At 39.9% G+C, this 27,707-nt stretch overlaps 2 protein-coding genes and 1 long non-coding RNA gene across 13 annotated transcripts in view; 1 reads left to right on the top strand and 2 right to left on the bottom strand.

The window, feature by feature from the left end:
• The window catches only part of LOC109416672 (transmembrane and coiled-coil domains protein 2), a 510,917-nt gene extending 507,855 nt beyond the window's left edge, over positions 1-3,062 (bottom strand). For 7 of the 11 annotated variants that reach the window (XR_009998194.1, XM_062854931.1, XM_062854929.1 and 4 more), the window contains exons 1-2: positions 2,860-3,010; positions 2,681-2,762 (exon numbers count right to left, since the gene is read on the bottom strand). Coding sequence is in view for 10 of the 11 variants with exons in the window: in XM_062854931.1 (XP_062710915.1) it covers positions 2,681-2,756 (76 nt within the window). In the remaining variant the exon portion in view is untranslated. Of the gene's footprint in view, positions 1-2,680; positions 2,763-2,859 lie in introns of all 11 variants that reach the window. The other 4 variants (XM_029877001.2, XM_029877000.2, XM_029876998.2 and 1 more) reach the window with 4 other exon arrangements.
• Positions 3,063-8,436: 5,374 nt separating this feature from the next.
• Positions 8,437-10,467, top strand: LOC109416674 (uncharacterized). Its single transcript, XR_002131688.3, has 2 exons — positions 8,437-9,717; positions 9,780-10,467. It is a non-coding gene; the product is annotated as an uncharacterized LOC109416674 (long non-coding RNA).
• Positions 10,468-23,234: 12,767 nt separating this feature from the next.
• The window catches only part of LOC115268828 (uncharacterized), a 4,801-nt gene continuing 328 nt past the window's right edge, over positions 23,235-27,707 (bottom strand). The window contains exons 1-2 of the mRNA XM_029877003.2: positions 26,799-27,707; positions 23,235-23,684 (exon numbers count right to left, since the gene is read on the bottom strand). The exon at positions 26,799-27,707 is cut by the window's right edge and continues 328 nt beyond it. Coding sequence (XP_029732863.2) covers positions 23,596-23,684; positions 26,799-27,707 — 998 coding nt within the window. The 3' untranslated portion in view covers positions 23,235-23,595. The remainder of the gene's footprint in view (positions 23,685-26,798) is intronic.

Below are 27,707 nucleotides of genomic sequence, written 5' to 3'. Positions count from 1 at the left end.
GGCCAAGTTTTTCCATACAAACTTCAAGCGTTTTGAGCGCCCTCTTAGGCTCAACCGATTTTGCTCTTGCTTGCTATGGATGAAAGACTATGCTGGACGGACCAAGTCAACGATGTGCTAAAAAGGTCTACTGCACTCTGCGAACTTTCCGACGATTTCAGAGTGTGTTGTCGTTCACCACCCGGAAAAAACTCGTCCAAGCTGTCATCGTACAACTGTATACATACTGCGATGTTGTATACTACTCGGGATTGAATGAAGCACTAAAGCAGCAGCTACATCGAAGCTTCAAATCGGCCGTACGCTTTGTGTACGGACTTCGCCGACGTGATACCACAGAAGAGATACGCCATACTATACTGGGAAGGGAAGGGACCTCATAGACTACTACAGACTTCGTGTCGGCTGCTTTCTGCGACGCGGTTCGTATCTGCTTCAGCACCTTCAACCAGGGGCAAACAACCGAGCACTCTCCTTCGTCCTGCCACATCATACAACTTCTAGCGGGAAGAGTGTCCTCATCAGTGGAGCATTACTTTGGAAGCATCTGCCGTTGGTCCTAAAGCAGAAACCAACGCTAACAGGGTTTAAGAAAAGTTTCCAATAGGGGTAGGCGGGGCAATATGGACACCCTAAGGTTTTTTTGCCAACTTTACCTGGCAAGATGTCAAAAAAGTTTAGTTTTTTGATACAGGTATCCTTTTGAAGTCTATTTAGCATCTATTGCATAAGAATGCTCACGAAGAAAAATGATATGAAAAATGTTGGTTTTTCATGACCGTCTTCAAGCATACGGGGCAGAATGGACACCCCCATGGGGCAATATGGACACCATGAGGCTTTTACGAATTTCGTACATTATTTACACCTATAAAGTCATTTCATTACAAAACAACTATTAAGGATGAATAATATGCCGAAGTAGTTCATTTTTGTTCAGTTAATTTAAATTCAGGCTGTTTTGGATAAAGCTTCGCTTTGTCGGCATGTACAGCTGTGCCTAGAACAACTGTTTTCCACTGCTGTCGTTTTTTGACCAATTTGTTTCATCTATGTCTACTATAGTGAACATTTAACCGAAAATATACTGAAATCGAAGAATTTGGTTGGTTTGTGATTTAGGTTATATTTATCCCTTGTCGCTTCTTTCAAAAAGGTGAGTGTCCATTTTGCCCCGGCAGCAGAAGATATTTCCAAACTTGATTTTTTATATCATAAAGAAGAAAATATAAACATGTTAAGCGTAGATACATCAAAACTACTTGCATGTGTTCTAGAAATATCAGGTTTTAATCGACCTGCAATAAATTAATCACTAAATCTTATTTTAGATGGTGTGAAAATTATAATTTCCATGCACAAAAAACGGAGGACGCAACTTTTTCGAGTAAAATCAAGTAGGGTATTGGTTCCCTTATTAAGCATGTGGCTCCCATTTTCATCCCACGAAAAACAAAGGATTGAAGCACTGTTTGTTTTGTTTCTTATTTTTGTATTTTTTGTTAGAAGTGAGCACCCATGAAAACAAAAAGAACGGAGTCAATCGGTGCCGTAATCGCTTGTTTTCGAATAGGATGAATATGGGAGCATGAGATTACTGATGGCACACATACCCTATAATTTTAATTTCGAATGTTTCTTTCCTGAAACTACGTTTTAGGCAAATGGACTATATTCTCCATACATGAAAAGTTCAAAAATGTTCGCATATTTCAAAATATTGAGGGTGTCCATTCTGCCCCGGGTGTCCATATTGCCCCGCCTACCCCTAATGCTAATTTTAGCTAGGCTAACTTGATAAAGCATAGTTAGATTCGAATTAATTTCCTTTATGAATGATTATGGTCAAATTCACCTTTTCTTGACCTGAGCAAAAGTTGTAATAACTAACAGGCTACCGTTAAGAAATAAATTACAATTACAATTAACGCCTTTAATTATCAGAACACATATTGAAATTGAATATTATGCCTTGGACAGACTGGTGGTATACGTACCATGGTACAATTATCTTGAAACGAGTTCTATACTAATTATTATCTTCAGTCAAGACAGCCTTGTAATAATTTTCTTGACAACTTGTACCATGGTACGAATACCACCAGTCTGTCCCTGATATTAGGACGACACTAGATTTCGGTTTGGTAGATCTTTCACCGCAACGCAACCCAAAAAGGCTACGGGCTCCGTTAAAGATCGAGCATATTTCATACCCCCTCAACCATTCATCCCTCATCACGGGTCGCCTGATTGGCGGCAGCTACACGGGCAATCATGAGGAATAATAAATACATATAAGATTTGATGAAAATGTTCCTGTTCAGGGAACTACGTGAGTAAATATATATTCTATTATACTTTGGTCCGGCACCCTAGTTATGTACATTAGGAGCGATTTCTTCACCCTGGCGTTAAACCAGGTTTGACTATGTATATGGATAAGCCTGGCTTACCAGTTGAGCCGAGGTGAAGAAATCGGCCCATAGTGTTGGGTCGTTGGGTGAAACCTGAAGTATACAAATAGATTAACACTCCTCACGGAATCGATATCAAATTAGCACTGTTAATTGTTATTTATTAGTTCTCCCTAGTAAGTTTTTCACTAAGTTTCCTTGATCCGATAAATAAATAAGATGGTTTACGTATGATTCATTAATTCAATTCAGTTACAATTACTTACTGTTAGGAGAATTTTCCCTACTGGAATGTTTACTTTCGGCAGATAGTGATTTGGGCATAACTTTTAACGTTTCCATGTAGAGCTGAAATATTAATCATTGTAGTGCACGGATTTTTCAAGACCATACAAAAACAACTAACAAATAGGCTTTAAATCATTGATCAATGATGCAATCTCACCTGATTTTTTTACTTAAAGTAATAACTCAGAGCATGAATTATTGAAACGAACTTATTTTGTCACTTTTGCATCTATTGTAATTTTGACTTTCGCGACTTCGAAGTTGCAGAATGTGCGTGAAGGTTTACGTGAGAAAAAACGAGAGAGAAATATTTTTTGCTTTTTTTTTACGCACATTCTGACAGTTCCTTACGAGGTTTTTCATTAGTGCGACAAGGAGTTGGAATCTCTTTCAACCTCGTAGTCGCGAATGGTGGATTTACTGCAAAGTATCTAAATACCAAGGTAAGAGATTCCCGCTAATATTTACGGATTAGTGAGAAAAGGAAAAAAGCAAAAAATAGTTATGAAGTTTGCGTGATTTGTACGGGCACATCACTATTTAGTAAACTTTCTTAAGAAATTAAGCACTCCCATCTTGGAAGCAATTATTTAATTGCATTTCACTGGATTAATTGTGACCTCCATGCAATAAAACAGGAAATATCACCATTTGAAAATCGGTGACAAATTTTTTTTTTTTTTTGGTTCTAAACATAGTTTAACAGCATTTAGAAGCTTCCAAACTAGTAAAACTTCGCAAACTTTGCTGAAATAATGACATTTTAGTGTAAAAACACCAACAGTTACTTTTCATAACTAACGCCAGATGTGGTGTACAGTCACTATATACACAGTCTGGCGGACTGTCACTTTCGACCGGAGCCAATCGAGCATGACGTCATAGTGTCCACACCGATAAATGCTACACCGTGACGTCATGCTCGATTGGCTCCGGTCGAAAGTGACAGTCCGCCAGACTGTGTATATAGTGACTGTAATGTGGTGGTCTCATTTTTGACATTTGCGGGAATCTCTTACCTTGGTATTTAGATACGTTGGACCATAACAGTCCCCTTCCCCTAGGATAGGATACGACAACTAGTCAGCCCAAAAGAGACCAATTTGGGGACCAATAATCTTCACGGAACTACAAATTAACCCAAATTTAAGTTGTTTTGACGCAATCCCGGTCTTCCGTGGAATTACTCAAATTTGCGTTAAACAGCGAAAGTGGTGAGTGAGTAGTTCTCGTTTGAGAGCGGCAAAAAAATTTACCCAGTGGTAAGTTATTTTCACCCAACGGAGGCCTCAAATGACGCAAATTTGGGTTAAATCAAGAAAACCCAAATTTGGCTTCTTCCACGGAAGAGCAGCGGATGCGTCGGTGCTTCTCTTTTTGTTTTCGACAACATTGCGGTGGGGCGAGGGAGAAAACAACCCAACTTTGAGTTAAATCTTTAAGCAGTTAAGCCAAATTTGAGTTTTTAAAACTTATTCTTTGGGTTATAATATTTTTCCGTGTTAGCAACGCGGAAAAACAACACAGCAAGCTGTGAAATTAGACAGAGAAGTTGCAGGTGTCACATCCTATCCTAGCCCTTCCCCTGTCGGCACCGCTCAAACGTCAAATTTCGTCAGGCCAGAATAAATTCGTGCAGTTGGTCTTAGCCTGTCTAAAAGACAAATCTGCATTAACATGTCTAAAGGGTCTAACTCGTTTTGTAAACAAACATTGTTTCTATCGCTGTAGGGTCTATCTCGATCCAATCACGCACGTCGACACCCTTAACAGAAAGAGCGAAGATAGATCTTTCTGATAACGGCCCCCAGATGCGTGGGTGGATCGAGATAGACCCTACAGCGACAGAAACAATGTTTGTTTACAAAACGAGTTAGACCCTTTAGACATGTTAATGCAGAAATCCAAAAAAAAAAAATAAATTCGTGCAGTAATCCATACACGCTCGTTGAAATCTACTCAAAACTGAGTAGGATTCTACTCAGTTTTGTATTTCATCGAAAATGTAAAAAACTGAGTGACATTATTTTTCCAAAGAGAGTAGATTTCTACTCAATTGCATTAGTTTGGGGATGAACTCACTTTTGAGTAGCATCATTCAAATTCATCTTCGGTAACGGTCAGCAGTTTGCCGTAAAAATGAAATTTGCGGATTACTTTTTTTAAAGAATTTATCATTCTTTTAAACGATAACTACTCCTGCATTACAAGGTATTGTGGATTTACCAGCTACTTGTATTCTACCGGTCGCTTCAGTATGGCCTCCAAAATAGCCGTTTTATAAAAAGAGTAACTTAATCATGATTTCAGTAACAAATTTTGAAAACGACGTATAATCAATGGTGTAGCATTGATTATACGTCGTTTTCAAAATTTGTTACTGATTTGAAACATTTTTATTGTATGCGCTATTCCTCGTTGTCACTAGCTACTCAGCGACATTCATTTTTTGACAATCAAGTTGATTTTTATATGAAAACGGCTACTTCGTAACGGATACTTAAGTAACCGGTAGAATACATGTAGCCGGTAAATCCACAATCGAGGGGCGGATCACTTCCAAAACAACTGAATCGAAAATGCGTTTTGATTAAAATGCGTTACAAAATGCTCCAATGCGTTGAAAAATGCGTTTCAAAATGTAATGCGTTGAAAAATGCACCAAAATATTCAATGCGTTGAAAAATGCACAGGAATGCATGGCGAATTTTTGGAGTTTTAATACATAATTTGTTGAAAAATACGCCAATGCGTAGGAAAATGCGTATAATTTATCAATGCGTATAAGCATTCCACCAATGTGCATAAAAATGCGTGTGTTCTATCAATGCGTAGAAAAATGCGTGTTTTCTATCAATGCGTAGAAAAATCCAAGTTTTTTTTGTCAATGCGTATAAAAATACGAACAATTTCATCAATGCGTTGAAAAGTGCATGCTGTAAAATTTTGACAGGTGTTGTTCAATTTTAGAAATGCGTACCTTAATACGCCAATGCGTAACAAAATGCGCCCAATGCGTATGTCAATACGCAAGGCTGAATCGAAAATGCGCTAGTGATTCGCCCCTCGTCCACAATATTACAAGGTAAGTAGTTTTCTTTAAATTTGATTATGTTTTGAAACATAATATTAAATTCTACTGGAGGTTCGACTGAGACTGAGTAGCCGGTTTTAATTAATTGTTCATAATATTAAATATTCAAGGTTGTTATGGATGTCGAACGACGGATCCAAGTTGACGGACAAGATGCCACTTATTTTTTCCTGCTAAGTGATAATCATGGCAACAACAATAATTGTAATAGGGTCCTAACATGAAAAATATTTTCCCGCTTTTGGTGCATAACATGAAAGAGCTTGGTTTTCTGATCTCAATGATAATTTTTCCGAACTTGAACAATAACAGAATAGTTAATAAACTCGAAAATAAAACAATGATGAGCAAATCTTGTTTGACATTCGAGGTCAACCTTGACGTAACGAAAGTGAAACGGCGGGTTGCAAAAAACACCACATTGGCTAACTTTTGACAACAAATGTTCCTGTTTGACATACACGGTAAACAAAATTTACCCAAAATTGAGTGCTAAACAAGGAGTGTTGCAAAAATTATTAAAATTTTTGAAAATATATTTTATGGGCTTTACCTAATAGGAATACTTAAAAAATGAGTAAACATGTCGTTTTAATCAATGCTTGATCGAATTATGCAGAAATTGAGATAGGCCTTTAGGAGCCTATTGTTAATAGGGTCCTAAAATTAAAGGCGAAATCTCGCTTATATTGAATAATACGATCAAGCATGGTATTCTAATCGGAATTGTACTTTACTCGAACTTGAAAAACAAAGGAATAATAAGAAAATTCGAAATAAGTAAAATGGTAAATAGTTCTACTTTGACACTTGAGGTCAATTTTGTGTGACGGAGCTCGACATTTTTCGCACTGGGAATTCAAAAATGTTCCTATCTGACATACACGGTGAAAAAAAATCACTCAAAGTATGTATTATAAGCTAGGGACGAGACAAAAGACTAAAAAAATAAAAATTATATATTTTCAACTACGGTTAATAAAAACGTCAAAAATTGAGTAAATATGAACTCTTGTACCATATATTGTGATTTAAAACAAGAATCCAGATAGGACTTTAGGAGCCTATTATTGTAACTACCAATGACGCCCACGCGTCTGTGGCATGGACGTCCGCACGCCCTAGGCCACGGGCCAGCTCACCTCTATTCGATCTCAGGGCCGACTTAAAACCGCACTAAGGAATACTCACCTGTTCAATCTACTAATTCTCAACCTGCAAATTAAGTTGATGCATGCAAGAAAAGTACGCGACTCACGAGATTTAATTTCAATTTACTAGAAAATTTATTTGGGAATACTAGTTGGGAACCACTGGCACTAAACTCACGCTTTCGACGATGGAGGATGCTCTGAACGACGCTTCTGGGATTCCAGCACGTGCTTGCCGGAATACTGTGGACAATCCGGCCGAAAATAGGGGATTCCAGCACCAAGGCCGGAACGACGGGGTTTGGGATTATCTGCAATCACGTGGTGCTAACACTTTGGCACTTTGGCGGGGTTTCGTGCTCAATAAAACACTTGGCCGTATGGTGAAGGACGGTCGGTAATCACTAGAACCGTATGGTGACGGACGGTTCGGTTCGGCCTTCTGGAAGGCGGTTAACGCGGGAAACAGTCTTCAAAACGGTCGTTTCACTCGCGAATACTGGTCAACGGACACCTGAGCTAAGGCGAGCTAATGCTCCTTTACTTTTAGCGTATAACGCTCACTGGGTCCACTCGTGCGAGAAAAATCACTCCTTAGCGATTAGCACTTACTGTTATATTAACTTTGCCGAACTCACTATATACGCCTTCACAGGATCAAAGAGACCTATCCCTGGAAGGGGGCTGCTTTTATAGCTCAGCGGGTGTATATTCGGCTTCGTCGTTTTCCCACCCCCTCGTATAATCACGGGCCGTCCTCTCTCTTCGGGTGCACTCGGGTTTTGCGCGCTTCGGGTTGTCGAGCAGTTTGGTTCAGATCTTGGCTAATGTGTGACCGGTGGAACAGTTGAGCCAGTGGAACTACCTGAGTTTCGAAATTAACTCTCGCAGGCGAGATTGATGAGATGAGAAAATTCAAACTAATCGTTGGTTTGTATATAATCCAAACTTTTCATTGCATGTAATTAACATTTACTCGCAGCATAATTTATAGTTGTAGCAAAGCTATCATCAAATTAATTATTTTAGGTTGGAAACTCTATGATTGGAAACTCTCTCATGAGAGGTTACATTATTAAGTAAGTTGTTTAAAATTCAGGCCAAACATGTCTAAAGGTCCTATCTGCAGAAGAGAGTCTCTCCTCGAGTCTCTCTTTGGTTATTAGCCGTCTTCGCTTATATGTATTGCCCATTGCACGGTGACGTCATCAAGAAATCGCTCTCTTTCTCTCCTACGGGAAATTAGAAAACAACAGGACCAACACCTGTCAAATTTGACAGGTACTGGTCCTGTTGTTTTTAAACTCTCTGAAGGAGCAAATGAGATAGAATTTCGCCGTGAGGTGGTCTATATAGAGCTTGCTGACGTTTATTCACCTTTCTCTTTCAAACATGCAGGCGAAATAGGATTTGTTGTCATCAGGAAAGGTTTCCCGATGAAAACAAATCCTATTCCGCCTGCATGCTTGAAAGAGAGAGGTGAATAAACGTCAGCAAGCTCTACACGGAAAAATATTATAACCCAAAGAATAAGTTTTAAAAACTCAAATTTGACTAAACTGCTTAAAGTTTTAACTCAAAGTTGGGTTGTTTTCTCCCTCGCCCCACCGCAATGTTTTCGAAAACAAAGAGAGAAGCACCGACGCATCCGCTGCTCTTCCGTAAAAGAAGCCGAATTTGGGTTTTCTTGAGTTAACCCAAATTTGCGTCAATTGAGGCCTCCGTTGGGTGGAAATAACTCACCACTGGGTTATTTTTTTTGGCGCTCTCAAACGAGAACTACTCACTCGCCACTATCGCTATTTGACGCAAATTTGAGAAATTCCACGGAAGACCGGGATTGCGTCAAAACAACTTAAATTTGGGTTCTTTTGTAGTTCCGTGTACACGGAGAGACGAAACTACCCAAAAGTGAGTTCTTTCCACCCAACTTCGGGGTTGCGTGCGTCAAGCCAATTTTGAGTTGATGGAATCGATGTTTTTGTTGGGTTGTTCCCGCTTGCTGCCATGTGAAAAAAATACCTAATTTTAAGTTTTTTCCACTCAACCGAAATTTTGACTAGGTTGTATTCACTCAAATTTGAGTACTGTGCTAGAAACTCAGTTTTGGCTTGACGCACGGAACTGCAAAAGTTGGGCTGTTTCTCTCTTCACTCTCTGACAACAACAGAAAGAGCGCATGAAAAGGGAGATGAGAAAGAACTCAAAATTGAGTTTAAAAGTACCTAATTTTGAGTTTTTCAGTTTCTCCGTGTATATATATATATACACGCTAAGGTCAGTTTACCCAAATATGGGTAACCTTTACTCATAATCGCTGAAAAGTGCACAACCTCATTTTATGGGTAAAGGCCCTTTACTCATATTTGAGTAAGATAAATATATCATGAATATTGGTAATATTTACCCATATTGAAGTTTTTCCAGGGGGCCAGCGAAAGCCAAAATCACCGTAGCTCACAACAAAAACACGTCCAAAATTGTTTGTGCTCACGGTTGTTTGCGAAAACCCATTGATGGGTACAAAAACACCCATTTTCGAGTATCTTGCAGATCTGTCGAAACATGCGTAAAATCAATAATACAAAAAGAGTAAAAAAATACCCATGTTTGGAAACCATCCTTCACCCCATTAATGGGTGAAGAATAGTTGTAAAAGTTCGTCGTCGCTTCCTCGTTTGTCATCTTCAGTCTCAACTATTTAGAAGTTAATTATTCCCACGATACTACTTTTATATTTTGGCGAATCATGTTCCGGTTCACATAAAAAGTAAGTATTGGGTCGACAAATTTCATTTTCAGGAATCACTTACAATTTTCGTCGATTTCTAGGTTACGCCATCAAGAACCAGATGTTTTGCATGATGTCTTCAAGGCGAATTTCAATGCTCCCGGAACAAAGTCCGCTGCATCTGTTCTAAGTGGATGCATCAGACGCACAGCAGGACCTAGACTAGACCAGGTTCCGAAAGCCTTGAGCCTTATCGCAATCCTACTAAATGGATCCAGTTCTGTGCAGCGACTGAATGGAATCTGATGGGACGCCAAAGAACTTGACTGGGAGAATCCGGAGAAACTTGAGCAAGTGAATATGTTTTTAACAAGTTAATGTTGTATTATATGTTTATTATGTAATAGGACAGACCGGTGAAGTACTAGATTTGTAGTAATGAGCTGAATTTTAGTATGGTGAGAAGGTCAATTCTCCATTTCTGTAATGAAATGTTGCAAAAAGCGTGGGTATCATGATTCCTTGTCTAATTTGATGCTGTTTGAGCAAAACTTAGGGCAACAGAGTTGTTGTTTTCTTCATTTCTTGCAACATAAACAACACAGTTATCCAAAGTTTTGCTCAAACAACATCAAATTAGGCAAGGAATCATAATACCCACGCTTTTTGAACCATTTCTTTGCAGAAACGGAGAATTGACCTTCTCACCATACAAAAATTCAGCTCATTACTACAAATCTAGTACTACACCGAACGTGCCCCAATCAAATAAAGCTCATACAAATCTGGCGTAGTTTTGGTTATTAATCATCATCTCACCATTATGAAAACCCTGGACAATTTCTGACGGCAAAAATCGAGAAAATGGGTGAATTTTTACCCATTTTTTCTGTAAATTTGTTTTTCATAATGGGTAAAAATTTACCCATCTTCTGACATTAACCGTCTTTACCCATTAATGGGTAAATCGCCTTTACACGCTAAGAAAATGTTACTCTAAAATGAGTAAGATTCACACAAAACTGAGCTAAACTGGAACAGCTCAAAAAATGAGTAAATTGCATTTCCAGCGATAGCGCTGGCCCAAGTGCAAAAATCCAACTGGTTTAAGCCGTATAATATTCTTCGCATCATCAAGAATATTATACGGCTTAAACTGATGAGATTTTCGCACTTGGGCCAGCGCTATCGCTGGAAAAAAAATTTACTCAATTTTGAGTTGTCCCACTTTAGCTCAAAAATGAGTGAATTTTCTGACCGTGTACCCATTAAATGAGGAGAGGCACTTCTAGCGAGAATGGGTGTTTTTTCACCCATTAATGGGTTTTCGCAAACGACCGATGCATTACACAATTTCTTACTGATTTATTTGCTATCTCCGCGTTGTCGTGTAATTTCGACCGATTGCACGCTAAAATTTTGAGAACCCTTTGCTAGTTTTATACGTTTTACTTAAGTAAAAACTTATGGTAATGACTAATTCTCTAATGTCGTGCACATCCCAGATCTGTCAGAGTGCCCAAAGTGTCAATGAGCCATTTTACGAGACGTTTCGGATCAGCTGATCGCTCATTTCATGAATGAAAATTTGACAGGAGGTTGCGCCCAAGCCCGTGAGTGTTAATATCAATATCAACACTGTTGTCGTTTCGTAAAATAGACTATTTCCCAAACATGTCAAATTCATGTGGACTACACGGAGAAATCAAACTACCTAATTTTTGAGTCGATTTTACTCAAAGCTGAGTATATCGAAGAAACTAGTTACCCAAAATTAGGTTGTTTTCCCTCTTTCCCTCACCGATGTTGTCAAAAACAAACAGAGAAGCATCTACCCAACGGGGGTCCTTGAGCCCAATAAGCCAATTTTGGGTAAATGCAGGTTTACTTAAATTTGGGTTGAATGAGGGGGGGTCTTGGGTTGAATTTACCTACTCTTAAGTAAATGTTTTTGCTGGAGGTGAAGGCAATAGTCTATTTCTAGATTGAGTTTAAATAAGGGCGAAAGTAACATGAGAGAGTTCTCTTCATCGACTCTCTCTTCTTCAAATTAATGTGACAAGATGCAAGTATGGTTGCACTTTTTGGTCATAAATTGCTAGGTTGCGATGCAATCTAGCGTCTAAGTGTAAAAAAGTTCGATTGAATTTGCATCTTTTCATTTTAATTTGCAGAAGAGAGAGTCGATGAAGAGAACTCTCTCATGTTACTTTCGCCCTTATTTAAACTCAATCTAGATTTTACGAAACGACAACAGTGTTGATATTGATATTAGCACCAGCGGCGTCATGGTCGCGATTTTTTCCGCAGTCAAGTTCGCAGATTGTGAACAATCCTCGGTACCCACTTACGTAATTTATGTTTAGTCCCTTACTGTAAGCACGCTAAGATCAGTTTACCTATTTTTCTAAAATATGGGTAAATTTTATTCAAATTTGCGTAAACTATACGCAAATATGGGTAAATAAAACTCATATTTTGGAAAAGTGCACAACCTCATTTATAGGTAATATTAACCTATATTTGGGTTACAATTACTCATATGTTTGTCCACATTACCTATATTTGAGTTTTGTTAACCTATATTTGAGTATCATTTACGCATATTTGCGGTTGTGCACTTCCCGCATAGAAAAATACTATTCTTGGTATCGTGCATATCATACGATGTTTATTGGTAGAATGATAACTATATAAGTAATCATCGTGCTATGATAAAATTATAAGGGTTGAAAAAATACAATTATTCACGACTTTTCATGAATCATAAAACTTATGATAATGATGCATTGAATAATACATGAATAATTTTGAAAAATATTATTCCCCATAAACTTAAGAACAAAACTTTGTTTTCGGCTGCTTTTTTTACTGTATCCAGGAATTAATAATAGAAATAGAAGGTCATCACCTTGGCTTGCATTGCTATCCTATTTAAACGCCCTAAACCGGCACTTTTTGACGAAAAAAAAAACACTCACTCACAAACACACACACTTAATGCTGGAACGCATTTGATAATACGTACCATAACTTTCACGCTGCCGTTACCATCGGAAAGCTCTTGCAAAATTATCTTCCTTAACCTTTTGAAGCCGGATTGTTTTGCCGCTGCTGTCGGACTCGTTTGTTATGTTCGGTTTCATCGCCGGGGCCATATTGACCCCTCTGGCTCCAAAAGGTTGACTTGAACTCACCATGCATCCTTGGAAATTGTATCTCCGGATTTCTTCTTTGAGTTAAAATATCCATCTGATCAGCCACTTTACACATCACTGGGTTCTAGACAACCGCGAGCACTTATCGACTTTGGCCTAGTACACAGCGCACCCGCGGAACTACGTAGGAACATCGACAATCACCGTTCAAATCCCAAACACACAAAAAAATTACAAAAAAAAAAACTATGAGAGTAAACAATTATTCACTGAATGTTAGACCAATTTGACAGAATCCGCCGAGAGACCGCAGGGGTGTACACATTTTTTGAGGTCGGTAAAACAGATTGCATGAAATATTTCCGCTTTATTTTTATGATCCACTGTATCGTCAATTTTATCATAAACTGATTATTTCATGTATGATTTCTCGAAATTTTTGTTCGAGGAAAAGAGCATTTTTGAATGGTAACGATACTTAACAACCCATTCGGTCTATCATTGAAACTTCGAATATGATTACTGCAATCTTTGATATGATTCTTGGTATCATCGATTTATAATCCATTTTATGATAGTATAAATCATCTGAAAATGATATCCTGTATAATAGTCATATAATACCGTTTTATTCGGGTTTTTGGAAAAAAGGTAAACTGATCTAAGCGTGAGAGCTGTCAGATCGGTGTAACACACTAAATGTAATTCACACAAAAGGCAATTTACACGGAAATAAATACACGGTAATGAATATTTATTGGGTACCGGACTGGACACAGAAAATTTAATGGTTTTCTTTGGTACATCGAGGTCTTGAAATTAGTCTGAGTGCTAACACGGGCTTGGGCGCAACCTCCTGTCAAATTTTCATTCATGAAATGAGCGATCAGCTGATCCGAAACGTCTCGTAAAATGGCTCATAGGAGGCAATCAGTGAAGTACTAGATTGAAAGAAGTGAGCTGGATTTTTGTATGGTGAGATGATCAATTCTCCATTTTTGCAATGAAATGGTGCAAACAGCGTAGGTTGTATGATTTATTGGCTAATTTGATGCTATTTGAGCAAAAGTTTGAATAACTGTGTTGTTGTATTATTTTTTCCTGCAACTTCAGCAACACAGTTATCCAAACTTTTGCTCAGCCAGCATCAAATTAGTCAATAAATCATATAACCTACGCTGTTTGTACGATTTCATTGCAGAAATGGAGAATTGATCATCTCACCATACAAAAATCCAGCTCACTACCAGGGAGAATAACCGGGAGGGAACACTGGCGATTTTCCCGTGTACCGTATTATTGTAGATAAGCGTGTACGAGTGCAAGCTATACAGTGAGAATTCGCTCGTTGGGTCACGACTGCGCCCCGATTAGCGAATCGTGTTCGTTCGTTGGGGCAACTGACAACTGATCTAAATGCTCTAGACACACGCAAGTGACGAGAAATACGTCACGAAACACTCACATACTTGCGCAGACGGTCTGTATACAGGAGCTGCGATGCGACGACGGTCAGACGTCAAACTCGTTTTGACATCGATTTTGACATTGACAGTGCTTTTTAGTTGGGTTTTGCCCCAGCTAGCGAACATCCAACCATCGAGACAGCCCATCTAACGAGCCGCCAACGAACGAATCGGGACTGTACTAGAATAGGCAGTACTAGTGGCAGCATTTTTGTACTGGATTGATTGTCAAAAATGACAGTTAACTTGCAACTGCCAGTACAAGTGCCAGCCAAGGTGCCAGCATTAGTTTTGTTTTGGTTTGGCATCTGGCTGCACCAGAAATGTTGGAAATTTTACATCGGAGTTCCGAAATACTCCAGGAGTTCCGCCGTCAAGTATAGAAAGTTCCTCTAGAAGCATCGCGGACAATTCCTCCAGGAGTTACACTGGAAAATCTTCTAGAAGTTTCACCGGGAACTGCCAAAGTCTGATGGATGGATTACTCCAGCCATGGATTTCTAAAATATATTACAAATCAGGCCAAACATGTCTAAAGGTCCAATCTGCAGAAGAGAGGCTCTCTTTCGTTAATATCTCAGCTGTTTCTTTGTATTATGATTGTCTCCTTGCATTGAATGATGGTCAAAACAATCGTCTTATGATTTGTACTGCAAAAATAGTTGAAAAGTGTGCCATTACATTGCAATAATTGAAAGAGAAATTGAACAAAGAGAGCCTCTCAAATGCAGATAGGACCTATTGAAATGTTTGGCCTGAAATATTATAAATTCTTAGAAACAAATCTTTTTTTTAACTTGCTGGCTTTGTAGTTACGTGTATGATCATATCCGTAAAGGAAATCTTGGGGAAATTGGTGCAGAATTTTTCTAAACAAATATTTTGTGGAGTTCATCCAATTTCATAAGGTATTCCAGTTCAGAAGAGCTTTACCTGATAATTTGTTTTGTCCGAAACTCTTTCGACAGTAATAATCAGCAAGGAGCGATTCAAATATGACGTCCATCATTTTTCGGGAATTTTAGACCCCCCCCCCCCCCCTCCCCCCTCTGTCACGCTTTTTCGTATACCTTATATTGCTTTTTTGCACCGTATTCGACCCCCTGCAGAAATTTTTTGTCACACCACAATATGTTCCCACCAGTTTCAGCATACATTGGTTCGTTTCACTGCTAGAAATTTTAAACGTCGGTTACACTTTTTGGGTGGTGCATGGGATAATCGGTTTGTTTACTTGCTACTTTCCTTAGTGTTTGACGTGTGAACAAATATTTTAGACTATTGGACATTTGCACGGTAATCTATAAAGCAAAGCAAGATGCAATACATGGAGTGTCACACTTTCTCAGACCCCCCCTCCCCCCTAAACTATGGACGTCATTTTTGAATGACCCCCAAATTCTTTCGATATTACTACGGGAAATTATTGAAAAATCAAGCATTAGACACATTCCAGCGTAACGGGACACCGCGAGGAACTAACTTTCGTGAACAAATGACGTCTGCAATCAATTATAATGTTCATGATCATATGGTTTAACAGGTTTTATAACAAGCTTATTAGATGTACTTCCTGATGCAATACTTGTTCTATGGGGTTTTGGTTCCAATTTACATAATATAACATGTTACATTTCGTAACGGGACACCATCGCAGAAATCTTCTTTTTAAAATTTTCAAACTGAAATGCGTATATCAGCTCTGTTATGAGGTTTTGAATAATAGAGTCTTCTAGACATTTCTTCTTTGGATTGATGTAAACAAGATTTCCGAAGTGAGTTTTACTGAGAAAAGCATAGTTTCGGAAATATTCTTGATTTAGTTTTGGGGGCGCAGCGTTACGCTCGCGTGAATACAGTGTTTTGCAAATGGTGTCCCGTTACGGCTAAAGACATCTAGTTGTAGATCAAATGCTTTGCTAGATAGAATGTTGGTGTCTTCGGCAATGTTTTTCAGACAGATGGTAGCTGTCCGGCAGGACACAAATAGGCCTTCAAACCCGCTCTGGCCCTATGGTGGCCATCGGAATGGGCCCTGGGGAACCTGTTTCGATGTTTATTTAACCCGACTCCCGACAATTCATTTTCAAAATGCTGGCATTTGGTCAATTTTCATCCGATTTTTTTTGAAATTGCCCTCAATTGATTATAAATTGGTGCTAGTTTATTATACTCAAGTGGCCTTGCAATATCCGGAACCATTCCGGCGATATTACGGATTGTGCAGGGGTCAGGGGGTTGTCAAAATGGCTAAAAGTGATTATTTTGAGTGTTGTTGTGTTTGAACCATCGATTTTCAGCGAAATTTTTGTTGCGAACAGTGAAACACAGCTGCTCTAACCAGATTGGAATAAGTTGGCCCATCCGAATCCCCGTGACAGGTTCCGCGGGGCCTCATTGGGGACACTTCTGGTTTTCAACCTAAACATGCCGTGCGACATATCAATCTTCATGATTTCGAATGACTGAGTCAGAAACGATAGACTAAAGTATGTATCAACTAATTTGGCCACCCCGGATCATATAGCACAGGTTCCACAGGGATGTCATCGGGGACATTTCTAGTTTGCAACCAAAACATGCCGAGCGACGTGTCAATCTTCATGATTTCGAAAGAATGGGATAGAAAAAAATGACTTAAGTATGTATCAACTAATATGGCCGCTCCGTAACACCTGGAGCAGGTTCCGCGGGGGCCTCTAAAACACAATAACACACACGAAATAATCACTTTTAGCCATTTGGCAAAACAGATCCCTTCCCCACCCCTAGACCACAGTACAACCCGGAATATCGCCGAAATGGTTCCGAATAAAACATGGCCACTTGAGTGTAATAAATAGGGACAATGGAAATTCGCGATTTCGCGGAAGCCGCGAAATCCGCGAAATTGGGTTACCGCCGCGAAATTTAGAAAATCCCGCGATATGCCGCGAAATTTTATGAAATTACGAAAATACGCCACAAACTTCCATCAATTTCAAATTTTAAAACATAAATAGTTGATAACTTTCTACAATGTAACGTTCATCATGATTCTGTATCCGCACAATTAAAGTTTACGGCATTTTCAGTATATATTTCTATCCAGAGTTTTCATCAAATTTGTTAGTTTTTCAAAGACGTAATGATTACGCCTCACAAAATCAAATAAATTATCCATTTGTCATGCGAAATTGCAATTTTCTTTAACAAAACGGTTAAAAATATGGGGCCGCGAAATCGCCGCGAAATTCACAAAAGCGGCCCGCGAAATTTAAGAAATTTTGCCGCGAATTTCCATTGTCCCTAGTAATAAATAAGCACCAATTTATGATCGATCGAGAGCGACTTAAAAAAAAATCGGATGAAAATTGACGAAATGCCAGTATTTTGAAAATGAGTTATCGGGGGTCGGGTACGTGAAGTTTAATTGTATCTCCAAAACTATGGTTGTGCAACGTATCTATCTTCGCGGTTTTTCCACATTCTACATTATAATGATCCAAAGAAGATTTAATGATATCTATAGTACATTCTTCCAACACAGTCTTTTCAAAAATATGTCGCATGTTGCTTTAATCCTTTATTTGAAGGCTCATGCGCCTTGGGAATAAAGCAACCAATTTTATTTGAAATAAATTTTACATTTTGAAGGGGATTTTTCTTTTTCACTATGTTAGTTTTGGGGAACCGTTAAACTCGTGGTTTGGTCGAGGTTAGAGAAAACAATGTTTTATTTTGGAAGCGATGGGATTATGGGGGCTTTCCGTTGATATTTAGCTAACGACAACCAGTAACAATACAAACAAACGGATTTCGAGAAGAAACAAGGTTGACAACCAAAACGACAAGAGGGAGGTCGCTAGACTTTTAATCAATGGTTAGTAGTTTATGTAGTCACAAAAAGTAATGCAATGCTATTTTCGTGGTGCATTTTATTATTTTTTTCAATAAGAATATATCGTCCCCTTAATGCTAGAACTAGGTAACTGGTTTTGCGAAATCGCAAGAAATTTGTTTATATCTGAACGTACACCACAATAAACACAAGTTTGTCAATTGAAAACTCGAAAACACATATTAATTCAACTTCTAAGACCATCAAAGAGCATGTTTTATACCTAGATAAGTTTAACCAGCCGTTTTTATCCGCATTTTCCAAAACGAGTTACCTAGTTCTAGCATTAAGGGGGCGATATGTAAGCTTCAAAATATGTTTGTCGTCATAAAAGTAAATTATACGGCTAGTTATACGGTGATTAATGGGGTAAAAAGGAATGCCAACCATCACTTCGGGATTTTCATGTTTTGAACGTTGTGTGATTCTATGAGCCTTTTTATACATCATGGTGGTAATTCATAGGACATGTTGAAAAAGTTACAGCATTCAAAGAGTATGCTGTCATCACAAAACTTAATAAAATATCACTTGTTATAATGATCCATCAGAATACCTGCCATTTTTTTACGTAGTTTTAACGGAGCCGCCAAAAGTGGAACGGAATAGCCCAGCTGTTAACTGGAAACGTGTCTGGCGAAACATAGGTGATAAACGACTAACATCTACGCAACGCACCCAGCTGTACCTGCTAGTAAACGGCAAAACCGAACATCGCAAGCTGCTGTTCGTGATGCAGAGAGTGGAGGATGAGTACTGCACACACTGTGGGAACCAGACGATAGAAACACTCCAACACAAATTCTCTACCTGTGCTCGTGTCGCGCCGGCCTGGACGGTCCTACAGCAGAAGCTTGCAGTGATATTGAATGGATGGAGACGACTCTCTTACGAAGATCTCGTGAGGCCTGCTCTGGAAGGAATAGGGCGAACTAGGAGAGTGCAAATTTTGCGAATTTTCATAAATTACATCTGCTTTGTTAACTCGTGTAACGCTAGGATTGATGTAGATGCTTTGAATTTTCATCTAAACGTAGAATTTTAAAATGTAACTAATGAATTGACCAAATAAACCAAATTTTAAAACCAAAAAAAAAAAAAAAAAGCTTCAAAATATGTTTGTCGTCATAAAAGTAAATTATACGGCTAGTTATACGGTGATTAATGGGGTAAAAAGGAATGCCAACCATCACTTCGGGATTTTCATGTTTTGAACGTTGTGTGATTCTATGAGCCTTTTTATACATCATGGTGGTAATTCATAGGACATGTTGAAAAAGTTACAGCATTCAAAGAGTATGCTGTCATCACAAAACTTAATAAAATATCACTTGTTATAATGATCCATCAGAATACCTGCCATTTTTTTACGTAGTTTTCGTAGAGCTGAGAAGCGGGCTTTGTTCCAGTAAGGCCGTTACCCCAAGAAGGATAGTGTAAATAAATACCACCTACAATATCATTTCATCATGGTTACAGTTTTTTGGTTAAATATTTGATCAAACCAAACTTATCTATCCACTTATGAATGTCTTTAAAATTTTCGTAACGGGACACCATGTCTACGTACCCATTGTAACGCCAAAGATAACGCGCCGATCAAGGTAATCCATATGTTGAGAGAAAGGTCTCCACGAGTACTAAGAGAATCCTGAAAATCATTTTTCTAAAGTTCGTAATAAATTAGTTATTACAACAAATGTGCTATTTTCGTAACGGGACACCATTAAATTGCGGCAATTGCAAAAAGTGCTTAAAACATATCCAAACCCATTTTTATGAAAAGTAGCCTTTGGGTGTATAAAATATACATCATTATACTACATTTACAAAAAATAGGTATAATGTTTTTGAACTTTCATATGCAAGCAGGCATATTTGAAACTTATCAATGAAAAAATTCATTTTTCTTACATAAAATGCTATTACTTCACCTAACTATTTAAATACGTTACCAGTCAAATTTTAAGAAAAACAAATGGTTTTCCTAAGATTGAATCTACCCTTTTTCATATGCTGGAAAGCTTGGGGCAAAACAATCACTTTGAAATTTCACACCCTTGGCGTAGAAGTGCGTGGAATGTGTCATTACGAAACAAATCACTTGATATTTTTTTTATAATGAAAGCATTAACCCAAAAAAGAAAAAAAAATATATAAAGTCCATTTACAAAAATCTTACGGTGAAACATCAAAAAATCCCATGGCAATAGGTAAATCCAACGGAAGCTAACGATCCTTCCGCATCTGGTGGCAGGAATGAGAACCCTATGAAAAAAGGGGCTCCGCTAAAATTTTCCATGGCGCAGCATAGGAAAAGTGCACTTTTTTCACTTTTTCGTATCGAATTCCGCATCGTGGAGAAACAAACGAGCACTTTTCGGAAAATTTGATTCTCTTTCAGATGCGCTTAGATCCGGTAGGTACTTACGAACAATTTCTGTGATTAATTTGAGGAGCTCTTGCTATGCCTCCGGCGGGCGATCTCCCGGATTTTTTGTTAGCTGACCAATCCGATGTCTGTCGGCGTGGGCACCGAGAATGATGATATTAGAAGCCATTGCTAATGGAAAATAGCAACTATCGGTGCAAAATATGAGTAAATTTTGAAGACAAAAAGGTTGATTTTTTATGTAAACAAACGATTTTCTCCCTATCTCACTCAGCGCCTCTACAATGGGGGACCATTCGGATTCACCTATTCTGCATACAAACTTTAGAGACACAAATCTGACGAACGAAGCATCGAACCAAGCCGCACTTGTATATCCTGGCTTTGCTCACTTGCAAAAAGAGGCAGCTTTTCCAAATCAAGCACATTTGGTTAATCTCCCTGTCACTACTTTCAATCTAGTACTTCACTGATTGCCTCCTATTTACCTAGTGTGAGTTTAATCGATTTACTCAAATTTGGCTTATTGGGCCAAACTATGGGATTGCGTCGAAAGAACTCAATTTTGGGTAGTTTGGCGGTTCCGTGTACGGCTCATCTATTCGTGCACGATGGTTATATAGAGGTGCATGCACCATGGTTATATAGAGGTAATCACGTTCAAATGTATGCGTACCTTTTTTGTAGATGTAGTTGTGAAACTGCGAGGAAAATATTTGCACTCTTGCCCCGGACGTTAGTTTTATCATTATTTACCCGTTTTACCCAAATCGATTGGGTAATATTTGCATATGCAATCTGAGTAGCCTTTCAATCGGCGTGCACTTTTGTGTGAGGAAAAATTTGCGCTAGTGTTCGTGTGTTGAAATGTCACTTATCTCTATTGACGCCAGCGGCGTCATCAGCGGCGTCATGGTCGCAATTTTTTCCGCAGTCAAGTTCGCAGATTGTGAACAATCCTCGGTACTCACTTTACGTAATTTATGTTTAGTCCCTTATACCCCGGACAGACATGTGATACGAGTGTGATTCCTGTACAACGGTACGCACTGTCAAGAAAATTCTAACAAGACTGACTTGAAATGAGAGAATTTTCAGTATGGCACTCATTTCATGTGCAATTGTACAGTGATTCTTGTATCACATGTGTGTCATAAGTATTACTGTCAGAGCTGTCAGATCAGTGTAACACGCTAAATAAAATTTATACAAAAAGCAATTTACACGGAAAAAATACACGGTTATGAATATTTATTGGGTACCGGACTGGTCACCGAAAATTTGATCGTTTTCTTTGGTACATCGAGGTCTTGAAATTAGTCTATGGCGTCATGGTCGCAATAGAGATAAGTGACATTTCAACACACGAACACTAGCGCAAATTTTTCCTCACACAAAAGTGCACGCCGATTGAAAGGCTATTCAGATTGCATATGCAAATATTACCCAATCGAATTGGGTAAAACGGGTAAATAATGATAAAACTAACGTCCGGGGTAAGAGCACCGACGAACCGACGTGACAGCTAGAACAAATAAATTCAAATTTGTTGTCCGCGACGCCATGATGAAAAATAGCCGAACACTATCGCCACCTCTATAACGGCTCGCGATGATTTGATAGCTCGAGACCAAACCCCCGTGTGTTCATATACGAAACGGTTCGCGTCTGCGCTGATTTGACAGAAGCGATCGCTCGCTTCGCTGGTCGACCGTTAAATTAGGGGGGGGGGCAGTTTTGGATCGCCACTGTCACGTCGGTTCGTCGGTGGTAAGAGTGCAAATATTTTCCTCGCAGTTTCACAACTACATCTACAAAAAAGGCACGCATACATTTGAACGTGATTACCACTATTTTTTCCGCAGTCAAGTTCGCAGATTGTGAATAATCCTCGGTACTCACTTTACGTAATTTATGTTTAGTCCCTTATGCTATGTTCAGACTACGCCGTTGTATCATGATACAAGCGGTTTTGGTGATACAAGGCCAATATCATGTTTCTGGAACATGATACAGCCATACATTTTTGACATCTCCAATATCACCTTCCCGAACGTGATATTCTGAATATCCCGCTCAGACTGGAATCTACCTGTCTAATTCAAGTCTACCTAGTTAATGCCTTGGACAGACTGGTGGTATACGTACCATGGTACAATTATCTTGAAACGAGTTCTATACTAATTATTATCTTCAGTCAAGACAGCCTTGTAATAATTTTCTTGACAACTTGTACCATGGTACGAATACCACCAGTCTGTCCCTGATATAAGACACCTCTTCATTTTTTTTTATCATGGACATTCACTCTGGTTTCCGACGTGTGGTCGGTTTTCGGATCGCGCACGCTTAAAACGATTTTAAGGGTGTGAACCATTTCGCTTATTCGTTTAACTTTTAGTTAAAATTTGACACTTCGATAGTTATTTTGCGTCTGGTTAAAAATAACCCTACTCCCGAGCAAGGTTAGTCTTGACAGTTCGATAGTTATTTTTTGTTCGCAATGATTTGGCTGCGTACTGTATTTTGTTCCAAATAACTACTCGTCTGTCAAATTTCAAATGGGCCGCCATCGTAGTTATTTTTTAACCACCCGATGAAAAATAACTACCGAAGTGTCAATTTTTAACTAAAAGTTAAACGAATAAGCGAAATGGTTCACACCCTAAGATGATTTAAGATTTTAACACACGTCTTTATTCGGCGACGGACGTATCGAGAATGATGCGGGCACTGCTTTCTCCTCCTGACTTCCGCCTCAGCGGACCTACAACGGAAACGGTTTGACGCACGGTCGCTGCGTTTTATTTTTGACAGCTGTATTTAGCCCAATGGGTTTGACGGGTTTCGTTTGATCTATAAAAGGGGTTCGGAACTACTACAGCTCGTCCATCCTGACCTGTCTGTTGCCCTCAACAGATCGCCCAAATAGTCGCCCTCATTCTCGTTCAATTCAAGATTACATTGTTTACTCTTACAGCTATTGTTTACAGTTCATGTTTTGTTTACATTTCTGGTCGCTTACTCATCCTCTAGATATTCTTCATCCTCATATTCTTCTGACTCTGATCTTTCTAGGTACTCAACGTCTTCAAACTCTTCTTCGGAATCTGAAAATTTAGAAATTTCCTCATCTGAGCTCTTCTGATACAACCTCATATTACTCGGATCGAAAATACCCTCGAATTTACGATTGGATACCTGATAACCATCAATGTCCGAAATTACGTACCGATTTCGATCCAATACCTTTTTGACGACGTATGGGCCCTTAAACTTAGGGTTCAACTTACTTCTCTCCCCAACTTGTTTAACGGTCCGAACAGAAACGAGATCACCTTCGCGATACTGAGTGTTTACCTTGCTACGCATATCGTACTGGTCTTTGTTGTATTCTTGCAATTTTCGAATGTTTCGCGCTGCCGCATCCCTGATTGCAGGCAAATCCCGGTCAAATTTCTCATTCAACACATCAACGTAAGCTGTAAGATCTTCAGGAACAATACGCTTTTGAATGACGCCGAACAATAGCCGAGAAGGTACATCCCCAATCGATCTGTTGAACGTATTATTCAGCAAATATTCCGCCTCAACCAACACCGTGTCCCAATCTTGCGAACGCTCTTCAACCAACTTACTCAACAACGGGATCAATGTGCGGTTGTACCGTTCTATCTGCCCATTCGCTTGGGGACACGCGGTTGCTACTAGCTGATGCCGGATACCGTTATCCTTCACAAAAGACGAGAATTGTTTTGATGTAAACGCTGTTCCCCTGTCGGTAACGAGAACCTCGGGTACCGAATACGAAATGTGATACGATTTCAGATGCTTCATTGCTTCACGAGAACTCGTTGTCTTTGTCGCATACAGCTTCAAAAACTTCGTGAAGGCATCCACGACCGCGAGAATATGCACGTTCTTCCCCTTGGTCAACGTCAACGGACCGAGATGATCTGCGTGAACCGTATGAAACGGAATGCTCACTTTGTCAACGATTAGAAGTGGCCCATCCAACTTCTTCAATTTCGGGTTGAACGCGATGCACGTAATACACTTCGAAATGTGGTCTTTGAGTTTCGATTGCATTTGCGGGAACCAATATGATCGCTTTATCAGTTCAACTACTTTATCGATACCGAAATGTCCTAAACCGTTGTGGTATTTGAACATCACCGATTGTTCCATGCTCACAGGAACATACAACAACAAACGATCTTTGTATTTACGGAATAACAGGTTGTCCCTCACTTCGTAGAGCTTACTGTCTCGACTTTCCAAGTCCGCCTTAATTTTAACGACGTTAGAATCCCGTATTTGGTTAACGTAAAGCGCATTTTCGAATATGGAATCAGATTCTCTGTCGATCACATAACAGTACATCCGTGATAACGCGTCCACGTGCTGCATCTTCGTACCCGCTCGATGCTCGACTTCGAAGTCAAACTGATCAAGGAAAAGAGCCCAACGCGCGATTTTAGGGTTGACATCCTTCTTTGCCAGTGTCGCTTTTAACGAATTGCAATCCGTAACGACTTTAAACGGAATGCCGAAGAGATAAACGCGAAACCGTTTAACGCTGTACACGATCGCCAACGTTTCGAGTTCGAACGAATGTAAAATTGACTCCGCCGCAGTCGTTTTACGCGAAAAGAACATAACCGGATGGAATTGGTTATCGACCGTTTGCCGCTGCATCAATATTCCACCGAAACCGCTAGCTGACGCGTCCGTATGCAGCTGGGTTTCCAACGCTGGCGAATAGATGCTTAATACAGGTTTCGATACCAACGCCTCTTTCAATTTTTCAAAAGCTTCGTAATGTCGCGATTCGAACTTGAAGTGCTTATCATGACTGTTCATCAGTTCGTACAACGGATTCGCGATCTCGTTATACCGGTAGATGAACTTCCGGCAATAACTCATTAGACCGAGGAACCTTTGAAGCGCTTTCTCATTTGTTGGAACCGGGAACTTTTCTACGTTTTCGATATGCTGATTACACGGCCGAATCTGATTAAACGTTACTTCGTAACCGAGAAAAACGATGTTCAACTTCAAGAACGAGCACTTCTTGATGTTCAACTGAATGTGATTATCTGACAACACCTGGAAAAGTCGTTTCAGTAAGTCCAAATGCTCCTCAACAGTTTTTGAACTTGCCATTATGTCGTCGATGAAAACGACAATCTCACCGCTTTTGATAAACGGGTCCAAAACTTTGGAAACGTACCGCGAAAATATGGCGGGCGAGTTCGCGTAACCGAACGGTAGCTTATTGAATTCGTATTGACCGCTTTCCGTTATAAACGACGTATACTTCTTCGAGTCCTCCGCGATATCAACATGATAGAAACCGTTCTTCATGTCAAGCGTGGTAAAATACTTCCGTCCCTGAAGCTTACTGATTTGATCCTCGATTATTGGTAACGGGTAATGGTTACGTTCGACAAGTTTGTTTAACGGTTTGTAGTTGACACAGAGGCGATATTCCCCGTTCTTCTTACGCGTTAGAACTACTCGACTCGTGTAAGGCGATTCACTCTCACGAATGATGCCTTTTGCCAAAAGATCATCAACAATTTTGTTTTGTTCCTTCCGTTCATAGTCGCTTAAGCGTTGAGGAGTTGAATTGAAATATCGGTTATCCTTGAGCTTTATATCAACACAATATTTTACTAACGGTTCGGTCGGTTTCTCGCGAGACAAGTACTCAGTTTCGAAAAGTTCACACACCGTACCACTTAACGATCTGGTTTCATCTGAGTCACCCACATCAAGGGTACATTTTGCGTCCACGAACAAAGTTTCAACTTCGCCGTCAAAAACATCTTGCATCGCTTTAACATCGAAGCTATCATTTACGCTTCGATCGTGCTCAAAAATCAAACCACGTATATCGTTTTCTTCGAAAAATTTTCGACCCAAGATCATTCCCATTTTCATCGTGCTATCTGCGACCACTGTCAAATTAGCTACATAATCGTCTGATTTAATTTTCGCTCTGGTCGAGTACGACCCTACAATATCAATCTGCGAATTGTTCGCTCCTACTAAATCTTCATCGCTCTCTGTACAAAACATGTTATCATTTGGGAAACAACATTTCTTAACGAGACTCACCGGGCATCCAGAATCAGCAAGCGCTTCAATCGTCTGTACCTGATCTCCCACAACTAGATCAACTGGTACTAACGACTGGCCGTTCACTTTCAATAGCTTACCAGCTCCGGGGCTATCGTCGCTGCTTCCAGCTACAATCGGGTACGCCGGGCTGTTGCCACTCGTTGCCGGCTTTGGTCCAGCTGCATCACCGCTTGGTCTTGCTGTTGGTTCACCTCGTCGCTTGAAACACGTTTCCTCACCGTGGCCCACCTTATTGCATACCGGACACCGGGGTCGACGTTGGGGCTGCGGGCAGTTAATCGAAATATGGCCGGAACCGTGGCAGTTGAAACATTCATCCTTCGGACTCCGCTTCGGTTGGCCCTCGCCGTCGTTGTTTGGGCGGTTCTCGTCGTGCTGCTTTCTGCCACCAACACCTGCATTCGGCCTGCTTGCGTTTGCCTTCGGGAGGTACGTTCGCCGTTTGCACATCTCCTGATTTGACTCGCAGTATCGGATGTGCTCGAGAAGTTCGTAGATGGTTTCGTACTTCCGAGTGGCGATGCATCCATACAGCGGATCGTACGACAGGCCGCTGATGACGTATTTGATGATCGCCGAGTTGCTCAGCTTTCCCTTCTGCCCGATGGCATTCATCCTAAACACGTAGTTGTCATAGGACTCCTTTCCATCCTTCACGCACTTCGCCAGACTTCGATGAACATCGGCTTCGTCTTCGTGCTCCGGAAAAGCCACACAAATCTTCGCTTTGAACTCGTCCCAGGCAGGAATAGTCGGACGCTCCCCGAGATACCACTGGTATGCTGCTCCCGAAAGACGACAGGATGCATACAACAGTGTAGTTTTCGACGACCACGAATACAGCACACGATAGTGATCGATAGTTTGTAGCCAATCCGACACTCCACTTCCCTCCTTGAACAGCGGAATCAGTTGCTTTAGTTCCTCCGGGTGGAAATATCGCTCACCACCGGCCGCAGGCAACTCGTCCTCGCCGTCCTCTTCCT

This window comes from Aedes albopictus, chromosome 2 (assembly GCF_035046485.1).
Source record: "Aedes albopictus strain Foshan chromosome 2, AalbF5, whole genome shotgun sequence".
NCBI lineage: Eukaryota > Metazoa > Arthropoda > Insecta > Diptera > Culicidae > Aedes > Aedes albopictus.
The sequence above is the reverse complement of the archived record's forward strand: the minus strand, read 5'-3'. Positions and strand labels throughout refer to the sequence as shown.